A 17,246-nucleotide genomic window follows, 5' to 3' on the forward strand; every position below is an offset into this window, starting at 1 on the left:
AAAGTATATTTGACTCGTCAATCCAACCATCAAAATGACGGCTTAACGGCTTACTAACCCCTCTCAGGCAAAAAATCCGGCTTAAGGGTCGGTTTAGGTTCAGGCTTAAATCAAACCGGCTTAACTAAAAAATGGGCGTTTGGGTGGTAGAGAGGCGTTAACTCATTTTTTTTTTTTCAAATTGAACAAGTCCCAAAACGAAAGTGGTGACTTCAAACGAATTGGGCGTTGTCTAAAATAGGCGTGGCCCCTTTATTAGAAACTATTTTCTTTATTGGAAACATGTTTCGTTCTTTAAAAAGATTCATAAGATGTTCTTATAAAGAACGAAATATTCTTTCTTATGTGGAAACTTCTAAGTTTGAAAACGAAAGTATATTTGACTCGTCAATCCAACCATCAAAATGACGGCTTAACGGCTTACTAACCCCTCTCAGGCAAAAAATCCGGCTTAAGGGTCGGTTTAGGTTCAGGCTTAAATCAAACCCGGCTTAACTAAAAAATGGGCGTTTGGGTGGTAGAGAGGCGTTAACTCATTTTTTTTTTTTCAAATTGAACAAGTCCCAAAACGAAAGTGGTGACTTCAAACGAATTGGGCGTTGTCTAAAATAGGCGTGGCCCCTTTATTAGAAACTATTTTCTTTATTGAAGGTTTAGCATACGGATATAATTCCATTGACGGTTCAGGCCCAGAGGGGTAAATTAACTTTAAAAAATGAACAAAAATTTTCAAAGTTTGAAATCGAAAGTGTTTACTAAATTTTTTTATCTCCAAAATGTGACGGCTTTACGGCTTATAAGCTCTTTCAAGCAAATTATACGGCTTAACCCTCGGTTTAGCATACGGATATAATTCCATTGACGGTTTAAGTCCATTGTGAGGCGTGAATTTGGCCTTGTACCAGCTATCTTAAAAAGGTTCAAACAATGAAATGAGAGTCATCTTTTTAAAAGTTACTTTTTATTTACAATATTTACAGAAAATTTCACTTCAGTTCCTTCTTCAACTTCAATCGTTGCCTTTATGTTGATATTATGTTGTTTTCTTGGCGGAGTTTTGTTTGTTTCGGCTTTTTCTTCTTGTCGTCATCGCTGATTTCGATAACTTCTTTGATGGGTTTTTGTTGTGAGTTTCGCTGTTCCTCAATAGCTGGTAAAAAATGAAGAAGAATAGACAAGAATTTTTCATATGAAGCTCTGAAAATAATCTTCGTCTTGTTATTAAATGGCTGATTTTTGCTATCCCCTCTTTTCAGTTTTAGCATAAAATTATCAAATTGAATGGAGGTTTAATTGTTAAAAATGGATAAAACTCACCTCTTAATTGATCCACAAGAGTGCCTTGTGAAAAGCATAGCACGTCTCTTTCGAAAAGTGCTGAAATGGCACGTTGATGTTGACTATTTGACATATTGCTGGTTATTCTATTGGTGATATTCTTGCTGTTTGATAATCTGGGCGTTGTATTTATAGTCCAGATTAGACAATACCTATTACAATCTACTATACAAAACTATTGTTCCTATAGTGACAAATTAATGGCCATACCACTGCCTTATCGATTCCCCTAACACCAGCCCACAGCTTAACCCACGGCTTATCTCACGGCTAAGCCGTTCACTTTTTATAAGAAATTAAAATTTCAAACAGAAATTTGAAACGGAAAAAATTTCTTCAATCAGCGCAAAGCAAAGTAGAGTCTAAAATGTGTTTCAATTATTTGGACATTTAAAGTTAGTGGTTCAAATAGAAAATATTCAAAAACTTGGAATTTTTTTCATGAGAATTATTTTAAACACGATTTTCCTAGAAAAAATTGGTTCTAGTTTCACCTCAAATTCACATAAAATTTTAGAATCAATATACAATACTTTGAAATTTATCACTCAAATAATATTCAATTTTTTTGCCCTGCCATAAAGTGTAGCAATCTGCCTTGAAGGGTGAAATTTGTAACTTGAGTCCGATAAGATGGATGTCCAAGCAGAACCATGCTTTTTAAAACCAGTTCTTAAAAATTATCCTCTATAGAAGAAAAAGGCACTTTTTTCCTCCTTGGTTGTTTTCCTATTTTCGATGTTTTCTCAAAATTAACTGAAGGGTCTATTATCGAGTTTTTGCTGGGTTGAAGAATCGAAGAATCGTTCGGTAGAAGTTGGGCTTCTTGGATTATACTTGTATCGGTAGTTTCAATAGGAAAATTGTTCACATCTAAGGAATAATTCGGCCAAACTTCAAAGTGCCCAGTACTTGAATCCGAGACTGACGTTTGAAAAGATGTATTCATTGGTGCTATATTCGAAAACCTTTCACATATCTCCCCCATCGCATTTAAAGAGGGCTGTTCATCCCTTAACTTGTTCATGGATGCCTTGCCTTTTAAGGCTACGTCACGCGATTGAAGCTTTTGATAGTGAATTTTAGCCACAAACGAGGTGTGTTTTTGATCTTCGGACAATTTTTTTGATCATCGACGCTAAGGATTCTGCACTTTTTGTTTCGATAATTTGACGATACCTTGTCGGATTGATATATTTTCCTATTGCTTGAAAGACGATTCTCCCGAAAACATCTCCAATTCTTGCCAGTTGTGTGCCGTTGCGAGTAACTAGAACGTAATTGCATTTAGGGTTGAGCCTTGAGCGAATATACTTGATATACCTGTGAACTATTTCTATGATTTCCGAAGAAAATATCAAAGTGTCAAAACCATACTTTTCCTGCGTTTTAAAAACAGTTTGGTCTATCATGCCCCTTTCATTGATGTTTTCCACCATTTCGACTGTAAGAAATTGAAAGGTCATCGGCCTAGTAGCTTTTATCACGATGAAAAATATGGCCGTTAAAAGGAGGTACAAAAGATAAGTCGTGTGGTGGCAACGGAAGGGCTTCATCCGAGGCATTCAGTAAAATTTGTGAAAACCTGTCCGTGTGATATGGTACGACTTTTTGCATTTCGTCGAGAGTGGCCCAACAGTTAATTTTTGATAGGTATTCGGCACTTAACAAAACATTCCATTCCGATCTCATCTTTTTAGATAGTGAAAGTTTTACCCGGTCGATATAGATTTCCGACGATAAAAATGTCGTTTGTGAGTCTCCTCTTTCAATTCTGCGGTAGTCTAAAACATGAGATAAAGAATGCATATATCCATAATACCAGCGTAGCCAACTTCCCAGCAGGTTTTAAGGTATTCGATAAAATCTGATATAGCGGTCACGTTTCCCAAGCAAAAATCTACTACCGTAAACGGGATATCCCAGCTCGCACAGCAATCTTGGCAGCAAAATTTGAGGAATTTTAAGACACGGCAACTAATCTGGCTTGCTTGGCTAAAGCTCTTCATTCCTCCGCCAGGGCTGCAAAGCCAGAGCTTGAGCATCTTATCAAATTTACAGTCTTTCAAAAACATTGGCATATGTTTGTTCTACTTCTCCTAGATTTATTTGGTTTTTTCACTCCGTGTCGAAAGTTCTGGCAAAACAAACTTTTGGGTCAGGTCTCGTTTCGAAAAAGTAGTACCATCCATGCCTGGTAAAAACGTGTTTACGGCACCCTCTTTTGGTTGTAAAAGAAAAACTGTCACAATTTGGAACTGGGCAATAAAAAAGTCCATCCAAATCTTCTTTGAGGTGTAGCCTTTTTGCTTTCGAACTGGCCCCGACGGCATTCTTCCATATCTTTTTAGAAATAATTTTCCTGGCATTAATTGTCCACTTACTTGCTAAAGGCGATTGTCCTTTTCTGTCACCCTTGACATGTCAAGTTTTTTTCTACTTTCTTGCACATTTTTGTTCGTCTTGGGTGATCCTTTTCGTTACTAGGCATTTTATAGTGAAAAGTTGATCGAAAAAAGGCGAAATTGCACGAAACTATGATAATTTTTCCTTTGTGAGGGAAGTAAAATTTGGAGTAATCACTAAATGTTATGTTTGAAAATTGATAGCACAATATCACGTTCTTGAACTTCAAAGTTATGTAATTATCTAAAGTTATGTAAAGCTCGCTAATGGTAAAACTCCATCCTACAACAATTTTTCTATGTGCAAACTCGTTAAAAAAATTGTAGAAAAAAGCATTCCTATCTGAAGTCTGTAATTTTGTCATAAAAACAGAACACGTTCTGGAAATTATAAATCATTACCATCTATAATTATATTTTGCAAAGGAACTGACTGGGTCATCCCATGAGGATCACTGAGTGTCATTTGACTCTCTTAATCAAGATACCTATTCAGAACAATGTGTTCCCCTTTGTTCAATCATAATGAATCACTGTGTTCCTTTCAACGTTGAAAACAATAGATTGCTAAATATTTTCAAAAGGTATTGTGAGTTCCGAAAAAATTGTTCCCAAAAGGATAAATGGTAGCCTCTAATTTTTCAAACTTAAATTAAAGAGACCTTCCTCAAGGGAAAAAGGAACTCTTTTATTCGAAAACGTATATAAACATGAATTTATAATTTCCAAGTTCTATATTTTTGATAAAATTTTCAGCTAAGTTGTTGTCTATATCGTAATGTAATATTGTTTTGTAAAGAATACAGTGGGTACAGAAGCATTCCAAAACCAAAATGATTCGAAATACAACCAAACAACAGGAACATAACATGGGGATAACATGAAATATCCTTCAGGAATTTCTCCAACAAAAGGAGTGTTAATGTCAAGTTTGTGTACCGTCAACTGCTCTATAATGGGATTACTTGAGATAACATGGGACATACTGCTTTCTGGTCAGCTTTTTCTCTCTATCGTCACATCCTCTTCAACAACAAACAGATTTCCATGTTTCTTGGACAGTACAAAAAAGATGATTCTGTGGAGGTTCGGTTAAAATGGTTGCTGTTTTGGTGTCCCATTGCACAAACATTGCACAGCTCCATTAAAAACGCAGACAATAGACGATATCGGCTTAACGTGAAAACTCAGATTTGATCCCCGAATATTGTCCACAATGCTTTGTGCGGAAAAAATTTCACCGTGAACTTTTTTCCGCACAAAGCATTGTGGGCAATATTCGGGGATCAAATCTGAGTTTTCACGTTAAGCCGATATCGTCTATTCATTCCAATTCTTGTTCAACATTTTGAAGTCAAAACTCTCTTGTCATTAAAATGTTATATTAAAATGAAGTTTGATGATTACGATGATAAAAAGGTTTCAAAATTCCCAGAAGCCTATCCAGAGTTAATGCTATTAAACTAAATATCGACATTGTAAAAGTTATTCTTATGCCGACAAGAATTAAATAGAGATTCATTGCACGTAACCAGTTTGCACGATTGGAAACATTCTTTGTATATTCTGAAACAGCAGACAGAAGTATAATACTAACTCCGAACATGACATCAGACAATGCAAGATTCGAAAGATAGATTTGTGATTTGTGGAGCTTTTTATTTTTCGATCCTTTAACGATAAATCGAATTTCCAAGACGTTTAAAATCACCATAAGAATCCCAAGGACCATAAGCATTATGTTAAAAGGCTCACTGATTGTATAATACATAAATTTTCTTCCTTCCTCCATGTTTTTGACTGGACTTGATCACGTAGTAGTTTGTAAATGTTCGTGGTTTAAGTTTCACTTTGAATGTAAAATCACATAGATGATTTCAAATATATATTTTTACCAGTTTAACTAGCTTGATTCTAGTAGCTCGTGGATAAATTCACTTTTGAGTCCTTCTGTATGTCAGAAATTTACTCCTGTACAGCGCCTAGAAAGAGTAGTATATGAACATTAAAAATACGCTAATTTATAAAGTAAAAAAATTAGAATCTCCATTCTCCAGTTTTCCTATTTCATTCCTATCAAAATCACAATTTTAATCTACATTTTTCTTTAATCTTCGACAACAAGGAGAAAACAAATTAAATTCGTTGTTCTACGGGCAAAAAATCGGGAAAAAACATGGATCGACCTGTAACCAGTCTTATAAAACTAATTTATCAAAATTTCTTGAACTTTGTATGTATCTAAAATTAACCCTTTTTGTTTAATTCAGCTTGAAATGTATCTAATAGTACTAGGAGTTCATAAACTCACTTTTATCAAGGCTGTGGAGTACAAATAGAGCTCGTTCAATCAATGCAAAACTTTGGAAATACCATTGTTATATATGAAAAAGAACAAACCAAAAAAGTCGTTTTGAACTAATAGATTCACAATCTTTTTCTGGGTTGATCATCATCAAACTAACCGTTTTAAAAAGAAAATACAATATACAGTCTTCAGTTTTTCGTTGTCTAACGTCATTATGTCAGTCCACAGAAGTGTCAGCACTCGTAAAAAGTTTTTTTTTTCGATGTCTGATTCGGCGATAACCTCAGTTATCTTGTGCAACAAATTTGGTTCAGGGTAACAAGCAATTTCTGTTTCGTAAGGCATTACCGAAATATTTTTGTTTCTGGGGTGTTTGTCCCTATCAAAATCAAAACTTTCATCTCCACTTTTCTTTAATTTTCAACAACAAGAAAAAAACAAATTAAATTCATTGTTTTACGGGCAGATAATCGGGAAAAACATGGATCAACCAATAACCGGTCTTATAAAACTAATTTATCAAAATTGCTTTTTTTTCTGGGGTGTACGCAGGTGCTATAGTCTAGAAGTATAAAACCTTCAACTATTGAAATGGAAACACAGAGAAAAAAACCCACAAAACAAAAGGACAAGACAAATCATAACAAATATCTAGAATGAATATCCACAAAAAGGCTACCAGGTGCGTAAAAAATGATGAAATCGGGATACATCAAAGTATAACACTAAAAATCTAAAACGACCTCTGGAAGAACGTAAGTCGGTATGCAACTCAATGTGAGTCAATAACAAATAGGTACTTTCACCGAACACATGATCTGCTCCTAAGTTTTCCATCTGCACAGGATTTCGCATCGGCCATTTGTGAAAAAATGCTCCGAAGCAGTGTTGATTAGACACCACCACAGATAAAATATTGTAAACAGATGTGTTTTGTGAAATATAAAATGCGTGCAATAATGTAAAAAAAACTAAAACATAAAATCTACGGAACCAGCCAAAGAAAATAACTGTGAAAAAAACAGGATACTTTATACTATACAAAGTTGCCATACTTTTGACCCGTTTTTGCCCCAACGTTGTAAAAGCATACTAGAAGGGAAGGAACTGTGGCTCTTACACACATTTTACAGTTCAAAGAAGAAGATGGAAAGAGTGAAAGAAAAATGAGAATTAAAAACAAATCGGACTAGAACCTGGTTTGAAGCCCCGTACAGACCGCAAGAGCTGGCGAACGAGTGAATCTTGAGAAAGTTGAAATCTCGAAAATTCCGAAATATGACGAACTATAACCCTTCGAAGACTGCGATCTAACCTTGCGTTTTCAGCACCTTGAAGTCGCATTCTTTGTATAAAAACTTTGGAAAAAATTTTTTAATGGGCCAGAGAAATTTAATAATAAAAGTGAAAAGTTAAAATATAATTTTATTAATTTTGACGTTTGGATGTCTTCCTTGCAATGATCACAAGTATTATATAGTAAAAAAATTCAAATCGAAATTCAATAAAAGTTAATGGGCCAGAGAAACTTAGTAATAAATGTAAAAAGTGAAAATTTAATTTTATTAATTTTGACGTTTGGGTGTCTTCTTTGCAATGATTACAAGTACAGGGTGTCCCTAATTAAAGTATCGAGTCGAAACACAAGTACAGGGTGTCCCTAATTAAAGTATCGAGTCGAAACACAACTATGAGTAGAAAGTTTTATGTGCGTGTTCACAAAATTGTATTTTAAGCTCTCCCTCTTTTTTCTTTGTCATTACGATTAATTTATACGTTGTAACTACCTTTTGTAATAAGCCTGTGTGATGGAGAACGTTCTTATATTTTAGCGATAACACACACAAACTTTTCTACTCAATCGCATGTTCAAACTCGATACTTTAATTAGGGACACCCTGCATGGTAAAAAAAAATTCAAATCCAGGTTCAATTTACAAAATTCAAAAAAAATCAAAAAATCAAAAAAATTACTACAAGTTATTAAATTTCACAAAGGAAGCACTTAAAATGGCTCAATGGGGGATGAAGAGACGTGCTCATTCAAATCCGTTTGAGTTCCCTTATGATAAATTTTTTTTTTATGTGAAGTTTTTTATTGATCCGATGGTTACTACTATGTAAAACGTTCATGTTATCTATGGAAAAATCATGATTTTCAGTCATTAATTTTCAATCCTATACTTGTGATCAGGGTTCAAAGAAGACACCGAAACGTCAAAAATGAACAAAATTAAATTTTAGTTTTTACTTTTATTACTAAAAACAAGTTTCCGAAAAGTTACGCAATCCCGATAAATTCAACAACAAAATAAAAATAAAAAATCGATTCTGGCAAGTTGTTATCTGCATTTGAACTATAGACAAAAAGCCGTAGCTGACGTGGCAATAAGCGAATGTCGTTCGTATCGGGTTCCTCAAGTGACGCAAAAAAATTTCCTTCCCATCCTCCAGTCTGAGCTATTATTCTTTGACACTTTCTTTGTATTGCTAAGTTTTGAAAGTTTTTGATGCATTTCCCGAAATTTCGAAACTTTTGCGCACTGTATACAAAGCACCTATGATAAGAACGCCAGCGCCTTAACCACTCGGCCATCGAGTGACAACTGCATTAAGGAGTTCAAAGTTCCTTATTAAACATGGTATTTACTCCAAACTCTACCCGGGGGGGCTAAAACCCTAACCAGGGGTTAACTCCCATCCCCAACCCTAGCCCTAACCCTACCTGAAACAACCCTTTAATCTAATCGGGAAATTTGACTCTACTACCAATTCAATCCAAAACATAGGTCAAACATCGCGCGGGTAGGCGGGCAAAAATTCTAGATCAGTGGTTGGTTTAGCCTGGACTTGTTAATTTATTGCGCGCACATGCCCCGACAAAGACAAAATTTTTTCGATCAGTTGCTTTTAAAGGTCCATTCTGCTGTGCACTGGACCAAAAAAGAAAATGCATCCAGGTATATATGATATATCGGTCGGTGGATCGAGACAAAAATACCATTAGATGCTAGAAATCCCAACATGTTTCGGCCAGACTTTTAGTCTCTAAAACCTAAATAATATATCAGATTTTTTACCTGAAAATGTCAAAACTTTTCAAAACATTTTGGCAAAATACCCAATATTTTCCAGACATTTTATCCATTAGGCAGCTCTAAGTTTTTCCTTTACAGTCATTTGAAAGGAAATATGATGAATACAACGGAATGAAAAATATTAAAGTCTGTCCAGATATAATTGGCAGTGGAAACAAGAATGCCTGTAACTTTTGATAGTCAAATATAATTATGGAATTTTTTTTGCTTGTTTTAGAGAATGAAAAGTGCTATATTTGAATGTATTTTTGGTTGAAAAATTTGCGATTTTTAGCGGTTAAATTTGCAATTGTAAAAATTGAGCTTTTTTTCTACTTATGCTATAACGTTCATTTTTACACCAGTGGTAGTTCAACCTTAGGTTAAGAAGTTTGTTAAATTTCAAGGCGAACAGAAAAATCCTTCGGAAGATATGGGACCCGAAATATCCCTTGGTAGCACTTTTCTGTGAAATATCAAATCTCCAACTTATTACTAAAACGGGGGTTCCTAACTTCTTAACCTAAGGTTGAACTACCACTGGTGTAAAAATGAACGTTATAGCATAAGTAGAAAAAAAGCTCAATTTTTACAATTGCAAATTTAACCGCTAAAAATCGCAAATTTTTCAACCAAAAATACATTCAAATATAGCGCTTTTCATTCTCTAAAACAAGCAAAAAAAAATTCCATAATCATATTTGACTATCAAAAGTTACAGGCATTCTTGTTTCCACTGCCAATTATATCTGGACAGACTTTAGAAGATTTATTTGCGAACAAAAGGATGAGCAGAAATTATGGTGGGATAAAAGTTCCCTATTTCGGGAAAATTTACTAGACTTCATTCAGGACTATTTCCGTCAAATTCCAGATTTTTTCCCAGACAGTTTAAGCCAATTCCAGACTTTTCTAGACAGGTGTGCCTATTTCAGACTTTTTCCAGTCATTCCAGACATTATCCTGACAGATGTAGTAACCCTGTGTAATTTTTTTTTCAAAACGGCTTATGATCAATCCAGAAGAATTGATGTGAAAGATTGTGAAACTAATAGTTCAAAAAAACTGTTTTTGTTTTGTTTCATCAGATATAAGAAGCTCCACCTTGTATTGAGCACTATCGAAAAAGAAGATTCTCTATAAGATATTGAAATTGGTATTATATTTTTTTAAATCTTAGTAATAATTCTATTTTTTCAATTTTTGCCCATAGAACAACAAATTCAATTGGTTTCGCCCACGAAAACAGAATTAAATTATATAAATTTGGTAGCTTGCTGAGAATAAAAACGAAAGTCAAAAAGAAATTAAAATCAAGCTAATTTTCCCAAGGGGAAACAATCCTTGGGTAGCTTTTTGAAAATGATGAAAATATCAAACTTTAGTTGTAACCCAAAAATGTCGTGTACCGAGAACAGATCTATTCCTTGTAAATTTATTACCAGTCCCCAAAAAAGCCGACCGCGTTGCTAAGGTTGATAAGTTTATTGTATGCGATCCGCATTCCCTAAAGTAGTCTAGCAAGCTAGACGACTAATTTATACATAGTAGAAATAAAGCAAAAAGTAATGAATAGAACAATTTTAGTTTATACAAACTAAATCCCGTATTATTATTATTATTATTAGTATAGGTATTATTAGTATTACACGCATTATAAACGACTCCAGTCAGAGAAAATAGAATTTCACTAACCTCGCCTTGGCTCAACGCATTCGGGTATACCACTTTCAAATTGACTCAGGCAAAATTTATCTACGCGAGGTCACAATGATCATAGAGTACAAGGGAAAACAAATTAAGTTGCGGACTGGAACTTTTATTCAAGGGCTGCCACGTAGAATAAGACGATTTTTCTGCTGAAAGTTTTTTAGGCTGTTAGTTGAGGGTACTTTCTCTTTTTACTTTTTTTGCAAATAGAAAACAAAAATATGAGAGCAAAGCTAACAAGTTAAGAAATTATAAGAATTGATATTGAAAATTATTATTTGATTTTTCGATGTCAACCTATTGGTAGCCTTAGACATTGCCGCTTTTTTTCTACACACAACAACGGAATAAAAAATACTGGTTTTTGATAAGGTGCTCGCTAACCTGTTGGCACCCCTAGTATTCGGTGTAGACGTCTCGAATTGACTAAAGCTTTGGCGTTTTAACCTTTAATTAAAATTTAGACATTAAAGTTGAGTCTCTATAACTCGAACCTTGCTCCGTATTACGAAATTTTCTCGAACAAAGTTGCGTTTCCTATAAAAATGTAAAAATACATACACGTTTTTTTTTGTAAGAACATCCCAAGTTTTTGACGCTATATGACGTTCTTAACATTATGTTCTTAACTTCCCCATTTCATTGGTATTTTTTCTTATGAAATTGAGTGTTATAGAGTTCACGAAAGCTTTGAAATAATGTGTTCTTATAAAGTTTGTTCTCATTAAAAAACGTGTTTTCATAAATAAAAAATAAAAATAAAAAATCGGACGTGTTAAAAAAATCCAAAGTCATCAGGGTTGAAGAAAACAAACAGGCAAGGTCACGCAATAATAATCAACCTTTTCCAGACGAAAGGTGAATGCAATTTAATTATTGGGGCGCGTTATTCGCTAAGTAGTCAGGAAACCCTCAGCCCTCGCGAGCCAGCGCAGCTGGTGAGGGCCGGGTATCACCCAAATATACCGAGAATTGTCGAGAGTCTTGAAACGTTTTTTTTTAAGTAAAAATAGCCCGGGGTATGATCTTTATTGCAAGTCTTAAATGACAACGCAACCTGGTTAGCGAAGACCCGCTAATTGCATAGTTGCTTTAATGGTACTCATTTACCGACAGAAATTGGGTAGAGAACTGAGTTGGTTAGATATTATATGACACCTCCGGGAATCAAACCCTGGCCGCTCGCTTGGTAAAACAATGATTAAACCAACGCACCAACTTGGCTGTTTATACAACACTTAAACAGTGAGTTTAATGCCAGCAAGAGAGGTGGAATTTTCTTTTTGCGGAGAAAAAAATGATTTGGGGCGCTCGCTGAACCGTTGCTACTGGCGTGGCAACACAGCTGTATTACCGTCATTCTCAATAAGTCAAGATCTAAAACTAAAAAATAATTGTCTCGCCGTTGACATGGACACGCTGACTGGCTACAATACAATAGCAAAAGTGAAATAATAGTATAATATCATCACTAAATTGACGTCAAATAATACATCGCCAAAGAATTGACGTCAAAAGTAGAAAATGAAAGACATGAAGAATGGAAACTTTAAAAAGGTAGCTCATTCAGAAATATTATCATCGTTGGCAAGTCAGAGTGGTGAATTCATAAAAAAGAATTATCAATTCAAGATGTGGCATACTCAGTCGATGATGCCTGGTGTTCCACAGCAAATGCACGGTGCAGGATTTATTTATCCAAATTTCTACCCACAACAACATCAACAGGTAAATTTACATGTCCAACTTCTCCGCCGTTGCTACATGATAGAGCCGCTTAACTTTTTGATTTGAAAGAGTGGACTTGACACAAAAATTTTTTAATCTTTGCTTATAAGTCTTGAAAGAGTTTTGAATACTGAGAACTAGAACCGCTAAAAAATATCAAAAAAATATTAAAGTCTTCCCATCATGTTTGATCTCGTCTCTTCTAATACAGTCGGCTCTCTCTCTAATTCGATGTTCAAGGAACCAAAAATCATTTTCAAAATAAAGAAAGATTCGAGGCTAACGAGTTACAAAGAAAGTTTGATACCGCTCTTCTGCTGTGGGGACCAATTATTTAATTCGAATTACAGAAAGATTAAAATGGTAGAATAACAGAGGTGCAAATTAGAGAGAAAGTTGACTGTTTTTTTATTTAAGTTAGCCATGTGCCTTCTAGCATTTCAAGTCTTGCTTGCTTGCCTCCATTTACCGGAGGAATCATTCTTGTAAAGAGATTTCTATATAGTACCGATAAAACGATCTTTAATTCGTGCATCTTAAATGTTGCGAGGAAAAAAAAAGGTGTACAAAGATTAATGTGACTAAGGTATCTAGCAGAGATGTAGTTGGAGCAGTGGTCAGATATAAATTTTCTGTCCCCTATATCGCTCAATTTGAACAACAAGTGGCTTTGTGGTTTTAGAGATGCTGGCTAAATTGATCTGGCCTGCCAGGGTGCAGTATGCAGTGCTGATGAGTCCTAATAAGGGCGAAATGCATATGCTGCTCTGCCACTCAAATATCCTGAGTCATAGTTGGACAGAAATTCTTGATTTCTTCACATATTTTTGTTGTTTTTTTAGATTGAAACATATCTTGGTGAAATCACAGCCTGGAGAGAGACATGTGTACAAAAAGATATCGAAATGAAATCCCTAAAAGTAAAACTGTTAGCTGTTAACGACAGAAATGAAGGGTTGAATCACAAGACCGCTCAGCGAAACCAACTTGGCGGAAGCGGTTCGGTACTGCTGCAAAACGCTGAGGAGCGCATCTCAGAATTGGAGGCAGCCTTGAAAACGGAAAGAGAAGGTTACGAGAAAACCAAAGCTCTCGAATTTAAAAGGAATCGTACATTAGTGTTGACCAAAGTAAAGGATTCTTTGTGTCAAATTAGTTTATTAAAAAAGAAGCTCTCTCGTGAAGAAAGAGAAAATAAGGAAAGTCGATCACTGCTGATCGATATGGAAGACAAGCTAGTGGACGCCAACAACAGAAAATACAACATAAAAAAGAAATTGTTTAGGGCTACTAAAGAAACTGAAGAACTCAAGAAACAACAAGAGATCCTTGAGAAGTCCAATGTTATGAAGACTATAGAACTACAAAAGTGTTCAAAAGAATTGGCTTATACCAAAAATAAGTTGGCGCAAATGGATGAAAAACAGACTGTTTTAGAGGCAAACGTGAACCAGTTGAAGATAGAAAATCAAATTTTGCGACTTGCAAAAGCTGATGTCGAGTCAATCCATGCTACCGTACTGGCAGAAAAGGATGAAAAGTTAGCGCAACTGAACACGGAACATAACAACCGACTGGAAATAATGGAGGAAAATATGAATAAACTTAAGGTTGAAAACAGTCTTTTGCGATTAACAAAATCCGACGCCAAGGGAGTGCATGACACTGAGATTGATAGGATGAAGGAGGAAATGGCTCGGTTGAAGAAAGACCAAAAGGTCCAGGAATCTATTAGAATGGACGAGATAGATCGAGTAAAGAAATTGAATAGCACGTCGAGGGAGGAGGTGACCGAGAAAGAAAGAGATCACCAAGAGTTGTTGTCTAAGAAGGGAGCAGAAGTCAAAGGATTACAGTGCAAGCTTGATCAAATGAATGAAGAAAAGCTCAATCATGAAAAAGAAGACACTAAAAGAAAGAATGAAACGGAAGGCGTGATGAAATTGAATGCCAAATTAAAGCTAGAGGTAACTCAAGCAGCATCGAGGCACGAAGAAGAACTTGGTAAAATGTCAGCTGACATGAAAGAGTTAGAACAACAATTTGCTGAATTGAACCACGACAAGATGAACTATAATAAAAAAATGGAAGATGAATTTAACCAATTAAAACACACCTTGACTGAATCGAAGGAAGAAAACTTAACCCTTGAGAAGAAGATGAAAGAAGAATCCAGAAAGATATCCAATTTGGAAAATCGACTCAATAGTCGGGAAGTTGAGATCCGTGGCCGTTCGGAGGAAATCTCGACAATGTCAAAGAAAGCGGCAAGTGATCAAAAGGAAATCAGCAAATTAAGAGTATCCTTAGAGAATCACCAAAGCAAGCTGACAAGCGAGAAGAAAAGAAATGATTTATTGATCAGGCAACGAAATTGCTATAGAGATGAGGTAAAGCATCTTTTACGTTTCGTTTACAAACAGGCACTTTCTTTTCACCTTTATAGAACCTTCGAATTAGAGAGAGGGTTCAATTAATTATCAATGTTTCTTAATATAATTTATACTACAACATATCACATCCTAAATGTTTTTCAAAATCTTCTTCAGTTATCTCTATTTACACCATATATTTCAATGACCTTTCCATAAATTACGTCACGACATCACTTGCCTCGTATTCAAACAATTACCATGGTTATTATGTCCCTTGAGACATTAAATGATTTTTTATGAATAGAAAGTAGTTTTAATAAAACCCACTGGGAGTTAATCACCATGGCAATAATTTCGAAACGAGGCAAGCGATGTTTGTGACGTAATTTAAGAAAAGGTTTATTCACCACTTAAATTTTTAGGATTTACAAAGTTTTGTAAATAATCATAAGTTCTGTATTTCCCGTAGGTACATACGAAATCTTTAGAAGTGACTCGAATATCGAAAAAGCTGGATGCCACAAAGGCGTATCTCCAAAAGGTTAAAGCCGACGGTGCCAACCAAAAAATGAACAGCATGACAGCTACAGCACCGTCCAAGAAAAAACGTAGGAGAAAAAGCAACAAGCAAGCTGCCACACAAAATTCAATTGAAACTACACAAGCCAAATCCCTTGAAATTGTCATTACTAAGAATGATACGGCATTAACTAGCAATAAAAAAGACGGACAAGTTCAGCAAAACACAGATCTACGCAACATGACCATGAACAACGAGGCTAAAAAACCACTGCAAGAAAGGTATACACATTTTTCTTATAAGAACAACTTATATAAGAACATAAGGCTTCGATGGACAACATATTAAGAATAGGCTTTGCGGACTCTAAAGCATCCGATTTCTTAGGAAAAAAATACTCAAAAAAACGGTGAAAATAAGAACATGTTAAGAACATTTTTAGGCTTATAACTCAAAAAGTTAAGAACATACCAAGCGCCTACCAAGGCTTCAAAAATTTTAGATGTTCTTATAAAAAACGTGTAGATTAATCGAAGGTTGAATACGAAGGCGAATTCCCTTGTCTGTGCCGTATAGAGATTTTTTTCATGTTTTTTAAATTAGCTTCCGCCATTTTTGAAGAAATCATTCGGTTTGCGTAAGGAATCGCTCCTACAAATTCGAAAGTTTAACACGGCTTTGTTTTTTCTAAATAAGAGTGATATCGTTTGCTTACTCTGATTCACTAGCTTTTTCAGATTGGATTGACACGGATGTGGGTAGCATAATATAACAGTGGTAAACATGATAAACTTCTATATATGGATAGGCTACGATTTCTCAGGCTATTTTCTTAGCTTGATTGTAGACAGATATATACATATAATAGATATCTGTTTCTCTTTTACGACCTAAAAACATTCAAGTCTAAACTAATCTTCTATATTCTATCTCTTCATTATCAGTCGAAGAAAACGCAAGCCCGAAGTTTCACGAACGAAAAAATGTGAGCTTGGAATAGAGACAGAACGAAGTTGGTCTTTTTATGATACATCGTTAATGGCGTTTTGCTTCACATTGTGGTTCGCCATGGCTAATATTTGCACTTGCGTCAGCAATGATGACCCATTCTGGTAGTACGGTCTTAACTCCCAAATCATATGACACACGTATAGAATAACTTTGTAGAATAACGATTTTTAACCCTGGACTTTTATATTTTTTTATCACTTTTTATATTGAAAATAAATAAAACTAATCTTAAAAATCCCAATGCTTTCGACATTATTCCTGATCCCAAAGTATTGGTTGTTTGACGTTTATCCTCCTTCAACTGAAGGAAAACAGCGAGATTGCTTAATATTTCTAGCCCGTCAATGCCTCAATATGCTGGTCCTGATCAAAACCTAACATTTGATTAGACTTTCCTTATCTGAGAAATTCGGCACTGTTGGAAAACCAAAACTTAAAGGGGCATTAATGTAGTAAAATGTAAACATTGCGCGAACCACGTGTCATCAAAGAGAACAATTAAAATCACGTGTCCAAAACAAACTTGTAAAACAATTGAAAGAATCAAAATCGACCATCTTTGTTTTGATTTTTTATATTGACAATGTGACATTTGTTTTGATTTTGTATCCGGTTGCATACGGTCCCGGGGGGGGTACTTAGGCAAAAATGGGTGCTGGGTATGTGCGTGCCTTAAGGGTAGGGTTTTTCACCCTCCCAAAGTCTCTCTAAGGGTTACCAAAACAACAAAAGTCAAAATCAGTCTCTCTAAGGGTCGGTTTTTTCACAAACTCG

At 35.2% G+C, this 17,246-nt stretch overlaps 1 protein-coding gene across 1 annotated transcript; it reads left to right on the forward strand.

Moving 5' to 3' along the window:
- Window positions 1-12,419: 12,419 nt before the first annotated feature.
- On the forward strand, window positions 12,420-16,577 carry LOC136816978 (CAP-Gly domain-containing linker protein 1-like). The gene is made up of 4 exons (XM_067073322.1): window positions 12,420-12,566; window positions 13,409-14,956; window positions 15,411-15,742; window positions 16,406-16,577. Exons 1-4 carry the CDS (start codon window positions 12,471-12,473, stop codon window positions 16,575-16,577), a joined length of 2,148 nt encoding a protein of 715 aa, XP_066929423.1. The 5' UTR covers window positions 12,420-12,470.
- Window positions 16,578-17,246: the final 669 nt, after the last annotated feature.

This window comes from Clytia hemisphaerica, unplaced genomic scaffold (assembly GCF_902728285.1).
Source record: "Clytia hemisphaerica strain Z4C2 unplaced genomic scaffold, Clytia hemisphaerica genome assembly, whole genome shotgun sequence".
Taxonomy (NCBI): Eukaryota; Metazoa; Cnidaria; class Hydrozoa; order Leptothecata; family Clytiidae; genus Clytia; species Clytia hemisphaerica.